Source organism: Chaetodon trifascialis, chromosome 6 (genome assembly GCF_039877785.1).
Source record: "Chaetodon trifascialis isolate fChaTrf1 chromosome 6, fChaTrf1.hap1, whole genome shotgun sequence".
Taxonomy (NCBI): domain Eukaryota; kingdom Metazoa; phylum Chordata; class Actinopteri; order Chaetodontiformes; family Chaetodontidae; genus Chaetodon; species Chaetodon trifascialis.
The window spans coordinates 18,153,681-18,176,647 of NC_092061.1; the positions used below are offsets into that span (position 1 = coordinate 18,153,681).

Sequence of the window (22,967 nt, forward strand, 5' to 3'; positions counted from 1 at the left end):
TCTGTGTCCACGTGCCAATATGTGCACCTTTGTGTTGCTTTGGTCTGAAGCTGCTTTTAGTGGTTTGAAAAAAAAAGATTATGTTCTAATATTATTGAGCTTTTCACAAAAATAAAAGATTAGAGAATTTCAGAAAAATAATTTTATTTTGCAGAATGCTTTTTTTTTTTTTTTTTTTTTTCTTGCAGCCCCATAAATCATCTCCTGAACCCTTGTGGCAGTGCTGACTTCCAGGTCAGAAGCCACTGTTTTATACGTACAGCGTGCTGCCCAACAACCCTTTGGAGGGCCCTTTAATGCTTCAACATAACAATCACCCTGTGCACAAAGTAAAATCCATCAGGGAATAGTTTGACAAGTTAGGTGTGGGAGACTGGCCTGCACAGAGCCCTGACCTCAACCCCACCCAACACCTTTGAGATGAACCAGTACACCAACTACTAGCCAGACTTTATCACCCAGTCTCTCCAGTGTTTCTGTGGCTAAATGGGATCTGGGAAATCCTTGTAGCCAGGTTCTAAAAACCTGGTGGAAAACCCAGAAGAGTGGAGGTTGGTAGCGACAGATTATTGGCCATGTTTTTGGAATGAGGTGTTCATCATACGGGTGTAACATTCAGCTGTCCACATACTTTTAGCTAAGTCACCTTGCTGTACAGGACAGGCGAGACAAAGACGTTGGAGTAATTGTTGATGTTGTATATCCTGTTTAAGGTAAGAGGTGATGGACTCAGAGTTTCCCTCTACTTCCCAACCACAGTCAAATGAATAAATCAGTGAAATTGATGCCCTTTCTTGTAAAGATTTAATGAGAAGGGCATCAGACTGCAGCCATTTAGAATGTCAGAGTATAAAATGTTTCAGAATTTGTTTCATACTCACATTGATCACTTCAAATCTTTTTACCCATCAAGACAGCTCAGTTTAACTAAGTTAGCTTTGTTTAGCTTAAAATATATTCATATTTAGCTTTCAGTTACGTATTTAAAAACCTGACTGACTCAAAACTCCAAGCTGCAGCTTCCTATTTCTGAGTATTATAGTAACAAATGACCGTGCTGCTTTCAGTCAACTTTTATTTTGAAAATACTACCTGCGGCATACCAGAAGTCTCACTGTTGCTCCTGGTAGGCTCTTTACAGGTTACTCTAAATATCAATCAGTGGAAAGATGATCAGACATTTTAATTACTGAGGTAGTCTGACAAGATTTATGTTTATCAAACATGTGTTTTACAGTCACAGATGTGAAACTCAATGTGATTGTGTTCAGCGTGAGTCATATCCAGTCATAAAAGTGTAATCATAAAATGCTGGGTGGAGATGATCCCTTCATTGTGAAAAACAAATACATGGTCCATAACCATAAATCATGCTAAAAACAAAAAGCAGGAAACATACCACGCCTAGCTCTACACAGACATGTAATTGTCACCCTATAGTGTCATACTCATGCAAGTAATGTAATACATACTGCACAGTCAGGCAGTTTGTCAGCCTGTCATTCCTTTTACACTCGTATTTCAGGATTCTCTAAATGTATGCACACAAACAAACACTGCACCTTTACTTGTCAGGCCTGGCTGGAAGCTGCGCAAATACAGAATCAGAAAAGGTTTCTGTTTACATACTTGAATGTAACACAGATCATCCGGCAGATAACAAAAATGTACATGTTGTTCTGGCAGTAGGTGAAGGCGTTTCAGTCAGGGAGGTGCTGCTCCCAGTTCCGGTCATCTTCTTATTGTAAAGGTGAAGTCTTGGTGGGAATCATTATTCTTGACTCCATGTTTCTGATCAAAGGCACTGAATAGAGAACAAGGGAAATATGTTTAAGAGTTGAACATTAACTCAAAGACCATGGAGGGTATCTACAGGGTATCTACATTATTTCATACAGTGAGAATCAGGTCAGTCAGTCAAAAAAAGCTCCTTCCTAACATGCTAACTCGTATTGTGCTTTTTATAACCATGCTTACCTGTTCGCTTTGCTTATGCTGCTACCAGGCTACTCTTGATAACTGCATTTGTGTTGGCTCCCTCCATTTCCTCTGCATCAACTTGTGGGCTCTCTTCTCTACAGTCCCTGAGGGGGATCTGCACTGATCTCTTCCTGTGCTCTCAATACACTTCACAGGTGGTGAGAGTCCAGTAAACTTAACATTTTCATACATGTGGTCTGTGCGAACTGCTAACTTTCTTCTGTTGCTGTGAAGTATAAAAATAGCTCTGATCTGCCGTTCTGTCTCTATCACTTTAAACCAACATTTCTTATTGTATCCTGAATAGTAGATTTTTTTTCTTGGGAGTGTATGTGTGGATGGTTTGCATTTCTCCTACCTGTATAATACACATTTACATCCCATCCCTCCTTCAGCCAGGCAGCGTTCCTGGTTTCCTCACGGGACTGGAGGCTTTCATAAGCTGTAAGGTAACCACACCATATGTTATATTGAGTGTGAAGGAATTTCTGTCACTCATCAAATATTTAGAGTTCACATCCTTAAGAAATTGATTTCAGGCTAAACAGCATTCTAGCTGTACAAGTAATTGGCACTGGCAGAGTCACTATGGAAGATGAAATTAATCTAATTGCTTGGGTTAAACCTCAGCAGCTGGAGAGCGCAGAGGAGGGAAAATAGCTACAACCATGAATCCAAAATAGCTGGGAAGCTGTGTAAAGGATATAGAGAGAGCAAAACAAAGTGGTGAACCTCGCTCCATCCTCACTTGTGAACACCTGAGCCTTTCCAGGGTTTCCCTTTCATACCCAATCATGACACAATCACCTGTTACCAATGAGCCTGTTTACCTGTGGAATGTTCCAGACAGGTGTTTTCATCACTTGATATTTTGAAGAGTTCTATTCATTCATTCATGATTGAAGCCATTCATTTATATATAAATAGGCAAGGCTTTATATATCTATAATTATGCTCACTCTACTTCACTGACTACTGCATTATCACCTTCTTCCAATCATCACCCCTCAGCACATTACGTATATTTTAGTCATCACACAACATGATTTCCCTCCAGTTTTACCTCATGTGCCATCTGCCTGTACAGATTCAGAGTTACCATTCATTTGAGAGTGACTAAAGCTCGTCCTTGGCTATACAAGACACTAAAACAGCAAAACAGTATCTCTGAGGTGATGAACATGTTGCAAACTCACCCCACAAGTGATGAACAACATACAGGTCGCCGATCTGTGAGAAGAACCCGCCCACTGCTTCGCTGTTTTCTTGTCTGTGTTCAATTGCCCTCGCCCTGTTGTAAGACAAGTTATTGTCAGGGGTATAATGATCACCTGGACACTTGTAGTATAAAAAAAAGCTCAAGCAACTGATATCATTTATAATTGAAACAAATTAAGTTTGTTTCAGTCTTACCAGTGATTTCCCCATTCAATCATAGTTCCTGGCTGAAACACAGAGGAGGAGGTAAAATATTAACAGTTTTAAAAATAAGATATGAGAGTAAATTAAAAACTTTTACATGTATACACACAAAACCTAATCAGGCAAAGTGCTGTGATACGAACCACCATGGTCAAACCAGTTTAACAGCACATTCATTGCTTGTTTATTTTACACAAACCAGTCAACTAAGTGCAAATGCAGATTTTTATCATCGATGTGTTTTGAAGCACTTCATCAGGTACACCTCTCCATTTGTGGACAGCTCACTCCTCAGTACAATGACTCAGCAGTGAATAAGTAAGTGTAAATCACACAGTCAGCTTTTTAGCTTTTAGCCTGTTTGAAAGGCAAATGTGGTTCCTGCCACTTTATGACAATGCTGCTAATATTGGCTGCAGATTGTGCATAATCACAATTATATTCGGTAGATGTTGGTGCTGCTGTGTGATACAAAATGCTATATTAGATACAGTTAGAATTCAAATTATTCAAGCCCCTTGACGTGCAAGATATTCTATTATGTGATTACAATTTTATGAAAACATATCAACAGCACAAGAAAGCATACTAACACATATTTGCATTAGTTTCGAGAACATAATATTTACCAATAGTGTTAAAGATAAATACAATTCCCTTGACCTTTATGGCCTCCAATAAACATTTTCAGTATTTTATCCCTTTTTTGAAGAGTTCCCAAAAGCAGCTTAGGTGTGTTTTGTAACTATTTGCTTCAAATGTATCATTAAATGGGGTTTTAGTTTGTACACCTTGCAGGTCTCTTGTCTCTTAGAACTCAAATAAAATCTATAGCGTGATATTCAAGTGTGTGTATGTCATGCAGTTTTAATTTGTGTAATACATGTGGATACCTTGAGGTGATAGGTGCGCAATTCATAGATGTTGGGTCCTGGTCTGGGCAAGGGCTCATTCCAGAAACTGAACTCCAGGAGGAGCTGATTTCGCCTTGAAATCAACATTTTCGCCCTCTCTTTCCGAAACTCTAAATACTCCTGAAGAGAGACAAAAAAAAAAAAAACTTTCAAAAGAAAGTACACACAGATATGCTCCACAGTGCATTTCCATTGTTTAACTGAGAACTAAAGTTATGCAAAGTCAAAAGCAAGCTGCACTTTAAATATCAGCTCTGTCTTTGGCATCTCTGCATTGAATATCTTACTGTGTGTAACAAAGGAAATGATTAACAAAGAGTTCACAGTCAACCTTATTGTTGTTCAGCTTCTTCAGGCACTCAGTCAAGGCCGGGTAGCCTCCTCTGTATCGCCACAGATGCACTGCAAAAACCAAACAGCAGATGTCACTGTATCACTGTGTGAGGACTGATGCCACCCACACGACCAGGAGGTACAGCACCTCCATCGCCATGTGAACTCTTTTTGCTGTAGCTGGATGCTCTTCATGTCAACTGTACACTGTAAATTATCCTATGTAGCAGGAGAGGTTCTGGCAGTGAGTCATCTGATAGTGTCTGTACAATTTTCTGTGATGCTCTGCCAAACAATTTACCGCCAAACTGCAGCCACTCAAAGTAAGTGGTGTCATTCATGAGGCCTTGAAACAGAAAAATGTGGTGCAAACAGTGACTGTGATCAATAAGAGGTGACACTTTTCACCACGTTTTCTGTTTGCTCACCAGCTTGGTCCTGTTCTCCGTACCAGGTATTCCAGCTTCCGACCACCTCACATGGGTAGTCCTGGTCCCGATGGAGCTTGTTCTGCACCTCAGCCCTAAGATCAGAATGAAACAAAGTGCAGTCTCTCCATGTGTTAATGAAGCGTTGGTTCCATCAGGGGGCACCAGGGACCAGTGCCCCCAACACACTTCACTGTGTGTTGTCATTTTGCTGTGACCTCCTTATGTGCTGCCTTATGTGTGTTATAAGAAAAACATTTGGGTCAGTGTAAAGTGTGCGTGTTCCTGCATTAATTCTCTCCTAAGAAATTTTGACTCATGTTTTCAGTCAGAATACTAGGAAAGCAATGAGCATGCACTATTTTTGTACTTTTTTTTCCTTAACATTTTCTCCTGGAGACCATACCACCAAAAGGTTTCACTTCCACTATGCCTGACTACATTTCCACTTGCCAGTCCCTCCGTGCCCCCCTTGGATATTTGTTCTAGTGCTGACACTGTGCTGATAGTGAGAATGTACCAACAGTTATAATATACAGTCATCTCAAGACAATGACCAACTAGAGGGCACTCAGAAAGCATAATGTCCACAATTATCCAACTTGCTGTTACATCCAAAGACATTCATTCTAGTACTTCAATTTTACGCTAAATTACTCTTACGATTCTGCAAGAAAACCATGAAATAAAGTCCATCTTGTGCATGTGGGGAAACTCTAAAATTGTATCATCAACAAAATGTAATTAGCTGCTCCTTGACTCAAAGCATAGCTTACCTAATCTATTTTAGAAATGTAAGATTTTGTTAAATGAACTATTGACAGAAACTAAATTAAACGAGCAAAGGAGTGAAAAAAATAACTTGAATGGTGGAGATAATAAAGGGAATGCTTATAAGCAGTGCTTGCACTCACTCTAGACTGTTGTACGTTTCCAGGCACTCTGGTTTGACGTTGTGAACTGAAAAACAGAGAATCAAACTTATCAGAAATGGGTGTTAAAAAAAAAAGAAGAAAAAAATACAAGCAACAATCAAATTCTTCAACAAAGCAATTTCACACTCTGAGTCAGCAAAGACTTCTATATACAAAACAGATTCGCTTTCAAAAGGGTTATAGGCTACGGCTGATAGAGTGTTCAAATTGAAATCCCTCCATGGTGAGATGCACGCCACAAAAAATGATCAAAGCCCGTGGAGGATGATAGATTTCTGTACAAGAGACAGACACAGTCATCACCTCGGACTCAAAAGAAAACCAGACAAATTATTTTGATGTCACTTACAAAACTTTACAGACTCAATATATGACACCATTATAGAACAACATGTTGCTGCCTGGATGTTGAACAAGTATGGTAACACCTAACATGTTCCAGTGAGCCCTGGGCTTGCCTCTCATGTAGCTTTCAGTTTTCTCTGAGGTCACTGAGGCCAGTGTGGAAGGAATTGAATTAACATGATTTATTTACTGGAGCGGTTTTCTGCAGGGACAAATGGACGAGACTGTGGACACTCCAAACAGAATCCATTTCATTATAATATAATGTAACTATATCACGTTCACTTGTGTTTGGCCCAGTGCAAACCCCCCCCCGCTTCCAGAAAATACACCTTCATTTGTGAGTAAGTAAAAGATCTTATGCCTACATTGAATTTTATACAGGTTGCTGGTCTCCTTCTTTGACAGCAGGTTGGAGTGGGCATCTTTTCTGGCATCGACTTTGTGCACAAATAAGGAACGGAACCAGCCTTTGTCGCTGCTCTCTGAGAACCTCCTACACAGAAACAAGATGAAAGAAAGTTTCACAAAAGCTCAAAGCAACAAGACAAAACAGAGAAGTTACCGATTAAAAAAAAAAAGAAAGACAAACTTAAAAGAATATGGAGATGTGCGTGAGTTATGGGCTAAAAGATAGTCATGCTAATGTCCTTTGATATGAAAAACATGCATACTGTATGAGTGAGTGGGCTGAATGCCATAGCTTGTGTCTCCAGCATAAAACTTCTTTTCATCCACTCTGGAGTGAATGAAAGGGGAATATCATTCACTTTAAGAACTATTGTTACAATCTAACAGGCTCCAATCAGTTTTTGAACATGAATAACTGTCTCTTGAAGTCAGGGAGCCTTGGATGTGACTTGAATCTGTCATGTGTTCAGGCTGTGCAAAAGTGAACTGGGAAGGACTGAAATAGTGGTTTTAAAGCAAGCAGGAACCAGTCCAACCAGTAATACAACTGCATTAACATAAAGCTGAATTACTGATGGATCAAAGTCACAAAAGACATGACAAAAATATTATTGCCACAAATAGCTTGCCTTTTCAAAATGAAAATATTGCCTTGCTTAAAGATATAAAAACTAAAAATTGAAAGCAAACATAGATGAATAAAATTTCTCAATGAAAGCAGGAGAAAAAAAAATTGACAGCTGCTACACAAAATATGTCCATTCATACGCAGTGTTAAAGCGAGCTCCCACTCTCAGCTGGACATCAAATCCAAGGACATTTGAATGCCTTTCATAGCTTTCTATACTCTCATTATTGAGCCATAATTCTGAAACCACTTTAAAGCTGCTTAAATGTCAACATTAACCTCGATTTTAGGATTTTTCACAGGATGTGAAGTGCTGAACCAAGAACAGCCCAAAGAGAATAGCTGGTATATGCCCACTTATGGATTAGGGAGCTATATTGTGCATATGTTTACTTCCATGTAGCACTTTCAAGGCCATCTCTTAATTCACAAACACTTTCCAAGGCTTTAGTTTATTATTCCAAAATCCACAAACTTTCAAGGTCAGTGAGACTGTCTTTCAATAACCTTATGGGCCAGTGGCTTTAATTGGGGACTATAATTAGAAATGAATTCCCCATGGCGCCCTCTCAGAAACAACAAAGCAGCATTCAAGGCAATAACTTGTTTCTGGATCCAGAGGAAAGCAACGCAGTGTGGAGGCACAGAGGAGCCGTAACAGGCGGTAACGTTGGTTACATTTAGTGTAGCCTTACAGGACAAAGTTCAGAGGTCCAGGAAATGATAAAGGCTGGACTGGAAATGGGCCTGGCTGTTTTATTTTAATAATGATTCAAGTGTCTTACAAAAAAAACCCTATAACTACAACATAATGTAATCCACGCGCACATTGATTCACTTTATCTTATATCTTATATTATAGTTGTTACACCTGAGAGAAGAAATATGGACATATGGAGGCCACCCGGTTCACAAAGTGCTGGCTGAGAAAACGAGTTAAAAAGCTGTTAAAGTTTGGGTTAATGTCCCGTTAGCCGCCATAGCTTTATCAAACTCATATAATAATGTTTAATTATTTTTTAATGTGGGTGTATTAGATGGCTGAGTCACGCCAAATGCTGACAAATTTAGTTAAAGCAGAGCTCAACGTTTACCGTTAGCAGGAGGTTTTACAAGCGCTTAGCTAGCTAACGTTGCATTAAAAATATACGTCTTTACCTGGTCACGTGGTGTAGATTACCGAGCACAGAGTACCTGTACATTATAAGTCCTTTAGACCGCACTCGACTAGTCGTCGCCATGTTCCTCTATAAAGCAAAAACGTATTTTAACAGGCAACACGCTGGTCTCTGGTTAATGTTTACCACCCTATCAGTGATGTTTTGACGGTTGTCTGATTCTGCTCGTGGTTCGCCCGCCGGAGGTTTAAAAACACCCGTGACTCTGTGACGTAGGACGCAGTGATCGATACGCACAATCGATCAGACCTGATTAGTTGAGAGTGGCTTTGAATGATAATGAGAAACTTTGCTGAAAGACGCATTTAGAGCCTTAAAAACTACATTTCCCATAGCCTTCCTATTATTAATATTATTGAGCATATGTAATTTCATAAAGTATTTTTATTTTATTTTGTTTATGACAGAGTAAAACCTAATAATAATAATAATAATAATAAATTATTGAATGAACACACATAACTAAAATTCAGAAAAAAAATATTAATTGACTATTGACTATTAATTTATTATCTAATTGTTAATTAATGTAACTTTAGTTTTGCAGCTGGTCCAACTCTTTCTCTGCCAGGAACAACTATGGCCATCACATAATCATAAAGCAATGGAGCAGAAAGTATTTCCCCCGAAAAATCCGTCCTCTGATGAATTTAAAACAGGTAATGTACATTAAGTACCTCATTAATGTACCTAGAAACAGTGAAATAAATACCTACTTAACAGTGAAATAAATGCTTACTAGTGAAATAAATGCTTATCTAAAGATTATAATGCCAGCTAAGGCACACAATGTATGATTCTGTACAAATGCATTTAAGTAATATTCATAGATATTTGGGGCATTTTTATGAATAATATGAAAATAAATGGCTGGGCTGAAGATCATTTTGGGTGGAGTGTGGGAGAGATACATGTCTCCAAACACTGTTTGAGTTGTCCTGCTGCCGTAAACAGGTCTCTTATCTAATAGTGAACCGTTCTTTCAGAGCTGGTTTCTCTATTAGACTAGTCATGCAGTACTTAAATCCTTTTTGTGCAACCCACTTTCACTTCTTTTCATACACAATGCGGTGCTCTCTGATCCTCTCCATCATTCTACCCACTGACATTATATAACATCAAATCAGATCATACCTAAAAAGAATCACACTCAATACCTGTATTGTATGCCTGTGTTCAATGACTTAAACAACACGATATCTCGAGCACACACACATGCAGCGAATGTTCTGCTTCTTTTGGAAAATGAACAAACTATTTCTGAGTCACCTTTATTTTTAATTGATTGGCTATTTAACAAGTTTTATTTGATTTAAATACATGTAATTCAGGGAAACATGATCTCCTTTAAAAAAACAAAAACAAAAACGCACGCATTCATCCTTTGGTTCATCTGTCGATGAAAACGTCCACAGGGCTTTGACAAGACTCCTTCCATCTTTTCTGGCATAAAAGCTCAGCAATTACACTTTTTTTTTTCTTTTTTTTTTTTTTTACACAATTTACACAAAAACACTTTTCAAGCTTTTGCTTTTCTGAATGTGCCAATTCTGCCCCCATGATTTACTGTAAGAGCAGGGAACATTTCTTTCACTGCTGCATACAAGTCTTCAAAATCCTGGTTCACTGTGATGTCCTAGAGAGAGTGATACAAGTGATACAAGGGGCAAGTGAATAAGTTTAAAAAAGCCTTGAAGAAAATCTCATTGAGTTGGAATATGTGTGAGTTACCGAAAAGTCTAATGCCTCCATGGCTGAATTCTGGTTTTCCTGCACAGATTTGAGGATCCCATAGCACCCAGCATTTTGGATAGGATTCCTCCCCATCTGGTCAAAGACAAACATTAGAAATGTAAAGATAATGCCACATATGATGTCTTTCCTGGTGTTGGTGATGCAGGTGATAAAGCAAGTTTTTCAGGCTTTTACAGCAATTCGAAATAGATTCCCCTTCCCGGTACCATCTCAACACAATCCTTCTATTGGACGTAGATATTTTAAAGGAATAGTTTGGGGAAACACACTTATTGGCTTTCTGATGGAGAGTTAGATGGAGAGATCACCGTCACTCTCATATGTGTCCATTAAATATAACAGCTGCTTAGCTTAATTTATCACAAAGACAGGAAACAGTTAGTCTGGCTCTGTCCAGTGGTAACAAAATCCACCTGTCAGCACATCTAAAGTGCACAGTGAGTCTCCTTTGTGTAGAGTAAAACTGAAAAATCAGCGTTTTCAGGGGATTATGTGCCGAACTATTTCTTGGCAGGGACTGGTAACTTCCACGAGTCTTCACTAGTTGCCTGGTAACTGGTCAGAACCAAGACAAAATGGTGAGCTTTAGAAGTGCAGGTAGGCAGATTTTGTTGAATAAATCCAGGCTAGCTGTCTGCGCTGGTCTCTAGTCTTTATGCTAAGGTAAACTCACTGGCTGCTAGTAGGTTCATATTACAGACAAGGGAATCGTATTCTCATCTCACCTCTGGCAACATTAACCTGTCAACTGCATCTGCACATTAGTATAGGCTAATTTAATGTGTCTTATCAAGCAGCCTAAATTAGAACAGGTTTTAAAGCAGAGTGGTTGCTAGACGAAAAAGAAACAGGTTACCTGCAGAAGTGCACCTGTAATCAATATCAAGTCCTCAGTCTGTAACTCAGTTTTAATGCAAGTCTTCACCATAACTTCTTTTCAATAACTAACTTGTTTCAGGCAGCTGAGTCCCTGAGAACTCTGCTTGCATGTTGGCATTAAAGTAAAGTACAGTGATCCATTTACTTATCCCATTTTATCCACTGATGCCCCCCACTGCTTTTGAAGCTAGAACCAATCTCTTTTCAACAGCTTACATTCAGGGATTTGATTGTCTTGTTTACTTTGAGGCCCATGGCTAGGCGAATAGCTCCTTCAGGGGGTATTCGGTTGTTACTGTGAAGAGAGACAAATGCAGAAAGCAAACAAACAAAAAAAGTGTGCTGGAGTGTGAGGGGAAGCAATCATAAAGTGTTATTTTTTAAATGGCATTATTCATCCATGTAGCACAAATGTCTGGAAATTTGTGAAGCATGCTTTGTGTTGCTTGAGAAGTTAAACAAGAGGCAGAAGAAACTGAATTACTTGAAATTTTCTGATGGTAGCAGGCTCACATTAAGAAAAAAGCGGACCAATTTAAGATTTATGGGTACAACTACAAAGGCAAGGCTAGTGAGGCAATTTGACCTCATGCTGATGTATTCTTTTTTTTTTTTTGCATCAGAGTTAATACCAAACAAGGTAAAACATACGGTTTATGAAAGAATAAAGTTATAGCCTTCTGCCACTTTTAACTCTTACTGTAGGATAATCTAATTATCAGATAACCAAGATAATAAAAGCTCATACCTCACATCCAACTCCTCCAAAACAGTGTTCTCTTTCAGAGCCTGTCCTAAAGCAATGGCTCCTTCTTTACCAAAGCCATTGAATGACAGATCCACAGTTCTAAGGAAAATGTTTCCCTAAAAAAACAGGAAAGAAAAATGGTAGATGAAGGTTTCAAATGCAATAAAAACTTGAGCAAGTTCTCTAACAAGATTAACTCAGGAAAAAAAAAGAACATGTTTAAAGTGAGAGAACAACAGCAGACCTATCAGTAATAAGCCTCTCAGGACTTGAATCAATCAAACCTGTCAGTACAGCTCACTGATCAGACTCCCCTTGACTGTCTTGGTCATTAAGACAGGGAAGGAAAACTGCTTCTACACTGTTTCTCCTGCTGTGAGATGCTTAATGAATAACTGACCAGGGGGTTGTTTTGCTGAACAGGATAAGCGAGTTAGATATCCAATAGACTGTATCTTCTTCCAGTGGCAATTATCAATCTACATAACTGAATCATATTATTATAGAAGTTAATATAAAATCTAGAAGTTTTGTTCAAAAAAGTACCTACAGAATATATCCTAAACTTATTTTTACAGTCACTTTACTAACTTTCTAATTCTGGTTCAGGCATTCCCCCATGGCTTGTCCAACATTTTCATGAAATGTGCTGAATCCTGAGCAGCAGCCGTCAAAATCAATGGTTCTCAAGAAGCCCATAAAAGAGAAACCTGCTTTTGTTTTAGGCCTACTTCTGTATAAAACTTGGAGACCCATTTTTTCCCCACAAATAGTTGCGATAAATCTGCAGCTGGTATGAGTGTAAACTGCATTGTGTTCTGTACAAGAAAGTAAAACTTGACAGACACACTAACTAACTAAAAGAGACAGGGCTTAACCAACAGGCAAATTACTTTTCACTTGATATTATATTGTGTTATGTACACTATGGTGTGTGGACATGCCTGTTCGCCTACTTTTCTGCACCTTTGTCTGGAGTTGGTTCCAGTTTTGTTTTTCAATTAAAATTATGCACTTCCAACTTTATGACAACAGTTTGCCGAGTTTTTGTGAAAGAAACTGTGTGTTACACCTCGCCCTGACCAAAACTCCATCCAGCACATTTGGAATGACTTGGGCTATGAGCCAGGCCTTATTGCCCAACCTCAGTGTCCAAACTCACTGATGATTTTGGCTGATACAGAGCAAATCCCTGCAACCTGGTTCCAAAAGCTAGTGGAAAGCCTTCCAAGAAGGGTGGAGGCTCTTCAAGCAGCATATTAATGTCTGCAGTTTGAGTATGAGGTGTTTAGCCATCACAGTGGGGTGCAATGTTTCTGTGTGCTTTCATCCATTATATGACTTCTACATGATTTAGGCATAAATTCAGTTTTAAGAAGTGCTTTTCAATCTGACATGAGTGATGTTCTAAATTAGATTTTGCATGATTGTTTATTTGATGGCTTCATATGGTGTGATAAACACAAAAGAAGTGGACGTAGCCACCATCATGTCACACATTGCTTTTAGCATGTTTAGCATTTTGTTCGTTGTCATGTTGTTTTTTGGGGGCAAGAAGTTATAATAGTTAGAAGAGAGGGTGGAGATAAGGAGGACTGAGGGGTGGACCTGACCAAGAACCTCTAAAGTGATTGACAGGTCACCATGGTAGCAACTTGTCAATCGCAAAGTAGCCACGCCCCGAATCATACAGTGCTTTATCATCTATTTTACTATAAATGGGACCATAATTAATGAAATAAGCATCATGCTATATTGAATCAGACTTGAAATGACTAATTGAGACCATAAACCCATTAGAAAACTGTTAAACTGAAGTCTTAAAGCAAGTGAGAATTAAGGTCATTTTCTCATAGGCTTATATACAATCTGACCTCTTTTGCTCCTGATGGCCAATAGAAAGAGTTTTTCAGTTTTAAGGGACTTTTGGATTGTCTTCACAGTTCAGATCCAGATACTATGTCCACTTCTTTTACAGTGTGTCTGAACAACACTGTTTCATCTCCTTTGTCGTGCATGAATTCAAAAACTAAAAGAGCGTTCAAATGTCACTTCCAGGTGTATTACCCCGAGGCCATTGGCCAGCATCACAGCTCCTCTCCCACGAATGCAGTTCCAGGCCAGACTCAGTGATCTCAACCCCGTGTTCTCTGACAGAGAGTCTCCCAGGTTTTGCCCTCAGGATAGGGAAAAAAAATAATGACATTATCCATCCCGCCTATCCCTTTCGGGGTTGCGGGGGGCTGGAGCCTATCCCAGCTACAATGGGCGAGAGGCGGGGTACACCCTGAACCGGTCGCCAGCCGATTGCAGGGCCACATGTAAGGACAAACAATCATTCACACTCACACTCACACCTACGGGCAATTTAGAGTCATCAGTTAACCTAATGAGCATGTTTTTGGTCTGTGGGAGGAAGCCGGAGTACCCGGAGAGAACCCCCACATGCACGGGAAGAACATGCAAACTTCACACAGAAAGGCCCTGCCTGACCCAGGGATCGAACCGGCAACCTTCTTGCTGTGAGGCACGCGCACTACCTGCTGCGCCACCGTGCAGCCCATAATGACATTATGACAAAATTAAAAGCTCCATTATTTAATTTGGAAAAAATCTTGAAAATCCACAGTAAATTATAGTTGCTTCTTCAAAGCTATATAAATCATTGTTATCAGTTGGTTTGTAACGGTTTCTCAAAAAGTGGGGCAAATCATATACATCCAAACAAAAAACACCTCAGATGACAGATATCTGTTAAAAAATCATAATCAGAAGTACTTACTAGAGTAAAACACTCATTTCTACACTCTCTAGGAACAACTTCTCTACAGTAGATTCCACTGAGGTGCTGTGATTGTGTGTTTCATGGGCTAAAATGTACTAGTAAGTGAGAGGTTTAGAGGCAGAGATCCCAAAGAGAAAGCTCCCCATCATCATCTCACCCACTTTATAATAAGGATAAGAAAGTGTATGGCACTCAGTGGTTCATAATCATAGAAAAAGGTGCTTTTACTGTGCTAGGTTGAAAAAGCAATAACACTGCAGCATGAATGTCAGAGTGTTTGATTGGTATACTTTCTCTCAGGGACCTACTATGTGGAAGAGTGCACTCAAAACAAATGAGGATGTTCTTTGATATTTCAGCAGTGGAGAAAATAGAATTGAATATGTGGGGATGAATCATAGCCACATGGCGGAGTCCCCTTACCCACAGACAGATTTATTTTCAATTACATACGTTAGATGCTTCCTGGCCTGCCATTTTTCCACAAGGTGCCTGTCACAAAGCTCATCCACATCATAATTGAATGAGGTTTTAATGAAGGCAAAATGCTCTTGACCTTTGAATGCCACAGTCTGCTGCTGCCTGCTGCCCCATGACTGCTTAGAGATAAGGCTTCACCATTACGCTGAACTTTTACTGCTTTTATGAGAATGGTTTTCCAAAAATCTAATAATGGCAGATACCAAAAATTGCATACTGTATTGTCATAATGTTAAATGAATCTGCACTCTTCACAGTAATTGGTCCATTTAAGAAAGGCGGACATTGGATTCACTCAACAGCTACTTGTAGTTTTAAAATGGTCATTCATTCATGTGACAAAAAAAGAACATGTAAGTCCAATTGTTTGGGTTTTTAGTAACAAAGTCATGAAAATTGGCCCTGAAGCTCAGTTATCTCAATTTCAAGTTTTGCTGGTTCTGGCGTCCCCTGTGGACAAAGGCGGTACCACCTTATGTCGTAGGCTAGCGTGTGCATTTGTTTTGGAAGCGAATTTTAATACTATTTTTCTTTTTTAAAACAGTCATTTGCTGGCCAGCAATGAGGTTATGAAATATAAATCAGGGTCAGTGTGAATCCTTTCAAATCCTGCAGGTCTCCCCATCTGTTGAATGACCGACCTCGGCTGACTCTTTCAATGTTGCTTTAAGCTTTCTTTTACTTTGTACTTTGGACAATTCTTTTCTTTGTTTACTGGCTAATACCCACTGTGAAACCTTGCCTGGAAAAATATCAACATAGGCTCTCCTGGCCTGGATGTCATTTCATTTAATCAGATTTTGTGTGGAATCTGACCCAGAGACAGGCATTAAGAAGAACTATATAGAAAGAGCCACTTTTGATGCAGATGGTGCTGATGGTCTTGTTTATTTACGTTGTAAAGAGCCATCAGTATTGAACTGACACTGTTTCATAACCAGTGAAAAGTTACTTGTAACTGCTTTACTATCAACTTAAGTAAAGATGGGACCTTCTTTGAAAGGCTAAGGCCACAAAGAAATTATGAGACCTTTACTACATATAACTAATTGCTATGGTACCTGCACACTCTCCGAGAGCGTTGTGGCTGAGGTCAAGGTGCTGTAATTTGGTGTTGGTGATCAGTGCTGGACTGAGGTGTTCAGCAGACCGGTCTGTGAAATGGTTTCCTGACAGATTAAGGTTCACCAGGGTGCTGTTCTCCTTAAGCATTCCAGCTATGGCTCTGGCCCCATCATCCCCAAGATTGTTGTCAGATAGATCCACCTCTGGGATTGACACACATAAACACAGATAAAAATGACAGGTATAGTGGAAACAGCTGGTCAAAAGAAGACGTGAAAGGAAAAACTGATGTGTTTCACATCACAAAGAGGTGTCAAAGTTGTCTTATAGTTTCATGATGTGCATCAGCTGTTGAAAGTTTGCTCATTGTCTTTATTATAGTCAGATTTGGTAGCCTGAGTACAGCTGAAGAGGCACAAGGGTGTCATGTCAGCAAAAGTCAAAGTACGGCAATGTGACATGTTGCCACAGAAATGCTCTTCTAACTATTTTGGCACATATTTCAGCACCATGGACACTCCTTCCCTTCCCTTCTTCAGTCTAAAGTTCATCAGATCAAAATCTTAATTTGCAAAACTAATGATTTTCCCATCACCCTCAGCTGTACTTTGTATTTAGTGCTAATTAGCCGATGTTAGCATGCTAACATTGCTGGCATTAGTTGTCTTTGCTGTTCTCTTCATCTTTTTGCTTTATGCACTCAACAAATTAAGCTCCTGAGCGCTTTTGTTGGTATGACAATCATGCAACCTCTTCTCAAGCCTTTCAGAGTCCTCATTTGTTGTGTTTTCATTCATTTAAAATCAGAAAAATAGGTCTCCTTTCAAATTCCATGTTGGCTGATGTCTGCTGCAGCATCAGCAAAATATCTATAGGCAACTAATCTGCTATACAGTATATTCATAAAATTGGATTACCCCTGAAAGTTGAAAACTGGGGCATGACAAAGGATGTTAAAAATAACAGCAGCCCAAAGAGCCTGCATGACTCACTGGAGTCATTCTCCATAAATGCCCCCATAGGTTCCCGAGCTGCACGTAGGACTGACATTTAAAAGATATTAAACAGAGACCTCAGCTGTTAAATGGTGTGCTGTGGGATATAATTGGGGTGAGAGTGGTGCATGAGTGGGAGTCAGGGTGGCACTTTTGCAAGAAAAAGGTGAGACAGAGTGAGGGCAAAGGAAGAAAAAATGTGTGCATGCTTGAGTACCAAGTAAAACCACCTGTAATGTAACAATTTTCCTTTAACATCTCAGCTATAGCAGCTCCGCCCCTTCCTTCCATCCAATTATCTCGCAGGTTCAGCCTCAGTATTGAAGTGTTGGTTACCAAGGGAACCGCCAGAGCTTTGGTGCCCTGCAAACACACAAGCCCACACACACACACACACACACACACACACACACACACACACACACACACACACACACACTCAAAGTGAAATTCTTATGTTTGTTGACTGCAGTGTATTTTCTTATCTGTATTCCAGTTAAAAGAGTAGATGTACTGATGCAGGTGGGCAGAGAGAGAGAGGAATATTAAACCTGTGTGAGACAAACGAAGCAGAAGGGAGATGTGTGGAGGCGTAGGTCAGAAATGAAGCTCGCAGAGCATGGAAATTATAGTTTCTAGCACTGCTAATGAGAAAGTTGAGTGCATGAAGCCTTATGTTAACTTGAGAGCAGACACAGCCCCATCAGAGGACAGTGTGTTTGAATGCATGCGGAGTATCTTATATGAGAGGCCTATCAATCTGAAAGACATTAAATAAATAACCTTTTGCAATCACACTTTATTGCTTTACTTCTACTCTGTGAGATTGACAGGCGAAGACTTATTTAAAATCCAGTTCAATCTGTCTGAATGATGTTAGCGAAGTCAAAACCTCGGGAAATGACTTGTTACGAATGGATTTACTTTTACAACTTTCATTTGCAGCGTTATGGGCCGGTTGGAGGCTGTAAAAGTGTCAGACTGGGTTGCTAAGAGCTCCAGGCAATGCATTTTCACATTTGCAGAGGATGTGCTTTTCGCTCTGTCAGAGATGTACAACTACAGAGCAATTTTACATTGATCAGCCATTTAAAAGACAGGTAATTGTTATTGAGTTGTGGGCCAAACTGAGGGTTTAAGTTCAACATGAAATCTTCGATTTTGGTGTGTTTATGCTTTTCTGGAGTATTTTTCTGGATTGTGTCTTTGCAGATCTGTATGTGTCTGTGTATATTTTATGTTATAAGAAAGCTAAAATATGTGGACACAATATTCACTATTTGTCTTCTGCTCAACAGGACCAAATATTAGACCTACTACTTTCACATGGATTAAAAGGTGAAAAGCATTTGATGGCATTTCAGATCAGATATAAGAAGAAGGTAAATTAGAATTTAGATCTGCATAATGAGCTCTCTGTGACTATAAATCAGCACTGCAGCCTCCTGCTAAAGAGGTGAAGGATCCTCCTTTTTGAGTGTGTACTGGTAAGATCTATATAATGGAGTGGATTCATGCAATTTTATATGTAAAGTCACAAGGATATGTACGTCTGTGATGTGTCTCTGCAGTCCCCCTGGGGGGGAATGTGACTTTGAATTAATGAGTCATTCACTGAGCAAAGGTCTGAGCTGATCTGAAACAGTGTTAGAGGCAAAGGAGTTGAAATTTTTGTAGGTCTTCAAAATACCTTCAACCAGGTGGAAGAGATCTAATGAGAGAAATAGGTGAGGAAAAAGGAAAAGACCCTCTCACATGCTGTGAAGCTGAGACAGACATTCCAGGGAACTGCATGAAAATTATGCGCTTTCACTTCTTAATAAAGCAAAACCCTCCCTGGTGTTATTGATATTTTCTTTTGCTCCTCTGTTGACTTGAAAACCTGCAACACACTCCTCTTGATACCATAAACCTGCAATAACTGATTTTTTGGCCCATTGGCTGCCGTGGAAACAGGTTTTGAACAGAACACTGACATATCATGACCTTTAGGATGTGGTGGATACAGTTATCATTCATTTGAAGTCATGTTTCTGGCCACCTGGTGAATTTAAGTCCAATATTCTCTTTTCACTCTGTTTTTGGCCTCTACCAACTCCCAAAGGAAACACCTGCCTCTTAGCTGCTAAATAGCTCCACTACGGACATCATCTAGCTCCTGACTCTGTTTGCTGTTTGGTACTGAGCAGTTAGTGTACAGTGGGTTTTCAGTGCTTTTTCACTGAAAACAGCTGGCTGCTGTGGCTGAAAACTGCTATGAAAGCAGTGAGACTGAACTAAAACAGTAAAGCTGCTGGCTGGGCAGCTAATTAATGAGCTCATACTTCTGTATAATCATCACCACAACTGAATCCTTCCACATAGTCGTATTTTAAAGTTGGTGCAGTTTATTTCATTATTAATAACTAAAAGAGGTGAAGCATATAAATGCAAGATAGCGTAAACTTTAATATGTTAGTGGTCTAATTTCAATAAAGCCACTAATGCACACATCAGAAGTGGACTTACAAATTGCTAACTTTATGAGAAAACTGCTAATGTTGAATATTACTGCCACTTAAAGGGATACTTTGGATTTTTTGGACCTGAAAATACCATAATATTGTGTACATATAAACTGATACTAATACTGTGGGACCTCTTAGGTGGATAAAATAGGTTTTGCTGCTGAGCCTGTCCACAGCAGCACGATGCTCTGCTTCTATGCCGGTACGCTCTTCCTCTTCTCCAAACTGGGGATGTGCCTTCCATCATTGACTGCAGGTAATACACTGAAGTACCTCATTCAACCCCACTTGAAAAAAAATCTCAGCTGTCTCTTTAAATTTTGAATAAATAATTTTCTACTCTATAAACAGCTGTTACTGTCACTGAATGAATGAATTGGATACAGATGGCTTCTCAGTGGCTGCTGATGGACTTGCGCACTGAATGTTTATTGGCTGTCACTGAGATTCCAAATTTTAAAAAAAGATAAAATGATTGTATGAAAAATATGGAAATTTGGGCTGAAAATAGATATGAGGCCCTCCACCATAGAGTCAGACTGAAAGGCTTCCTCCAATTCTTAACCCCCTGTAATCATTTTCATACAGTCCCTAACTGATGGTTAAAGTACCTGAGGCCCCAGACCACGATGCATCATGGACAGCTCGCTCTTTTGCATTTGCCGCAGGAAGGAAGAGGCAGGTACCACCTGTAACTTTTCACATGCCTCCACGTAGCATGTCTGCCCCGTCGGGTCATATGCTTCCTCCTTATCTACAACATGAACAAAGACACTTGCTGTAATCTGTCTGAAACGTTCCCTATCAATACCTCTTTGAACAAGCAGAGATGTGGCACTCTCCCCCGGAGGAGGCCCTTTTGAGTGTGAATTTGAAAAGTCCCTCGTGGCTGATTTCGCCCGGTCAGAGGAGCTCATTCATCCCAGATGGTTTTCACTTCTGTTGAAAAGGACGCCTGACACAAAGACTGAGATGAAATCATTAAGATGCAGGGCAGGGCTCCACATGTGTGGGCAGACGTGTGTAGGAGTTTCTGTTTTGTTTTGTTTTGTTTTTTTCTTCTCTGGAATCATTTTGAGATCGAGAAGATGGAAAAGGCAGACGGGGAGAGATTAACAGATGGGGTGACAGGAGGGCTTTGCCTTAAATTTGGATCACCATCAAAGTACTTTGCGCTGTTGGAGCCTGGTATAAAACATTATTTCAGGTAGAAAACAAGAGTTTGAAATGCTTTATTTCAAACATATAACTCACATCACCAAGCAAAGTCCCCGCTTTGTTATAAGATGGAAAACTGTGCCATTAACGATAAAATGTCCTAACTCTCCCACCTTATTTATCTCCTATTTCCACCCAAAACCAACTCTTTCTATACCTCCGAGCTCCAAATCTGTGTCATAGTCCTCATCAAAGATCACACACTGCTCTCCTTCCAGCTCCTCTTGTTCATTGTCCTCCTCCTCTTCACCCTCTCTTTCACCTCTGTCTGGCGCATTCCCGTCAGGACTTGAACGCTGGTCCTTTGGCCCACGCATGTCGACCTCTGTCCGGCTCGCTCTTCGCTGGGTGGACAATGACAAAGTAAGCCATCCTGAGTCCTCAAAGCCGTTGTTGGCAGCCTGAGTGAGGAGATGTGATGGATTTGTTTCCTGGAGAATTAAACTGACACATACACTTTGGAGTCCATCAATGTGGATGGATCATTTTAAGTTGTCTCTTTAAGCCTGTATCCGTCTGCCCTTCTAGTCTTTGTAACCACTTCCCTTCCATCCTACTCAGTTCTTCCCACTCACCTTTAACCTCTTGAACCACAGGCTGTTCCAGCTGTCTTTCACTCTTTTTATTTCCAGGCCTATGACATGTTATCACACATCTCAGTCAGCCATGCTATTAAGTATTTCCAGGATTAAATTGGCCGCTCAGAAATACCATTCTTTGGCATGTGAGTGATACTGCACATGTTCTGGGGAAATGTTTGTGTGGACAAGTTTCGCCCTAACAGTTTTTGTATAAAATGTACTTTCATACTGTATTTCTCACACTTACTGCAGTGCATACAGCCGTGTGATTAGACGACATTAAAGTGTAATTAAAACAGACTTTCAGGGTGAGACTCTGAGTCCCCTCTGTTAAATGAATTCATGAGTACACAGGTCAAAAGAACCATCCATAAAAAGGAAATTACAGATTTTTTTCAGCCTGTCTTTCGTTGCCCTGAGCAAGGAAAGTGCTCAAACGTGCTGTGAGATGGACCTCTATTTCTAAAGCTTAATATACTTTATAACATGCTTTTTTTCTAACCAAATGTCCCTCTCCTGTGTCTTATTTAGTCTGCAAAAACAGCCTCTAAACAGTCCTATGAGTCTCCACTTGCCTACCTGGTTGTTTCACACTTCGCTTAATCAACAGTTTGCAGACTTGGCTGGATGGTCAGCTTCCTACCTCCCCCAGCTGCAGCTTCTCACTTTCTGCTCCTGCGTCATCGTCTTCCAGCACAGACGGCAGCAGCGTCTCCTCGGCCAACTTCTTCCCATGAACCATGACTCTGACACTGAGTAATGGTGATATGGATACTGCGAAGGGGATATTTTGCAGCTTTAAGCAAAAAATCACTTTTGAATTTTGCTTGTTTGTTTTTAGGCTTGATGCAGTGTTAAAATATTGATGCTGTGAGTGAAATCACTGCCCTGCGTCTGACTAGCAGCTAGTGCAGCAATCCAACCTATCTTACTCGAAAGGAGGGTCAAACTATTTCGGCTAATTAGAAAGGCCAGCGCTTCCCCGCATGACAGCGAGTCACCAATCGGAGTCCTCGTGTAAAGTTTGGATGGCTTGCTTTGTTGACAAGTTGCCATGGCACTGTGAGGGATCTCTGTTTTCTGAGTGCCAGCTCTCTGAGCCATGACGACCAGCACTTAAACGGGCAGGAGGAGGACGGGAAGCAAATGACTTGATTGCTGCAACTCTGTTTTTCAGGGCAAAAACTCTGTATCAACATCTAAATCTGACCTTCAGAATGAAATGCTTCAACCTTAAACAAGCCCTACTGCAGGAATAAACCTTTCCAGTCTGGATTGTTTCCTATATAAACAAGAAACACAAACCAAGCGTATGTGTTGACATATTCTGTAAATGTTTCTCTTTATTTGTAAGTAAATGCAAAGTCCTTGCAGTTGATG

General features: G+C 40.0%; 2 protein-coding genes across 2 annotated transcripts; both read right to left on the bottom strand.

Annotated features, from left to right (window-relative positions):
- Window positions 1-186: 186 nt before the first annotated feature.
- Window positions 187-8,637, bottom strand: nipsnap1 (nipsnap homolog 1 (C. elegans)). Its single transcript, XM_070963734.1, has 10 exons — window positions 8,555-8,637; window positions 6,726-6,853; window positions 5,992-6,037; window positions 5,078-5,172; window positions 4,648-4,718; window positions 4,296-4,436; window positions 3,394-3,425; window positions 3,177-3,271; window positions 2,339-2,422; window positions 187-1,804 (listed from the first exon to the last, which is right to left on the bottom strand). The coding sequence occupies exons 1-10, from the start codon at window positions 8,635-8,637 to the stop codon at window positions 1,740-1,742; spliced, it is 840 nt and encodes a 279-aa protein (XP_070819835.1). The 3' UTR covers window positions 187-1,739.
- A 1,240-nt stretch (window positions 8,638-9,877) lies between these two features.
- On the bottom strand, window positions 9,878-22,271 carry lrrc74b (leucine rich repeat containing 74B). Its single transcript, XM_070963733.1, is given in 11 exon segments — window positions 9,878-10,210; window positions 10,306-10,401; window positions 11,425-11,503; window positions 11,957-12,072; window positions 14,024-14,133; window positions 16,283-16,489; window positions 17,512-17,644; window positions 20,400-20,542; window positions 21,164-21,397; window positions 21,400-21,407; window positions 22,231-22,271. Coding segments are annotated over 11 exon segments (1,284 nt in total). The 3' UTR covers window positions 9,878-10,093.
- Between the last annotated feature and the right edge of the window lie 696 nt (window positions 22,272-22,967).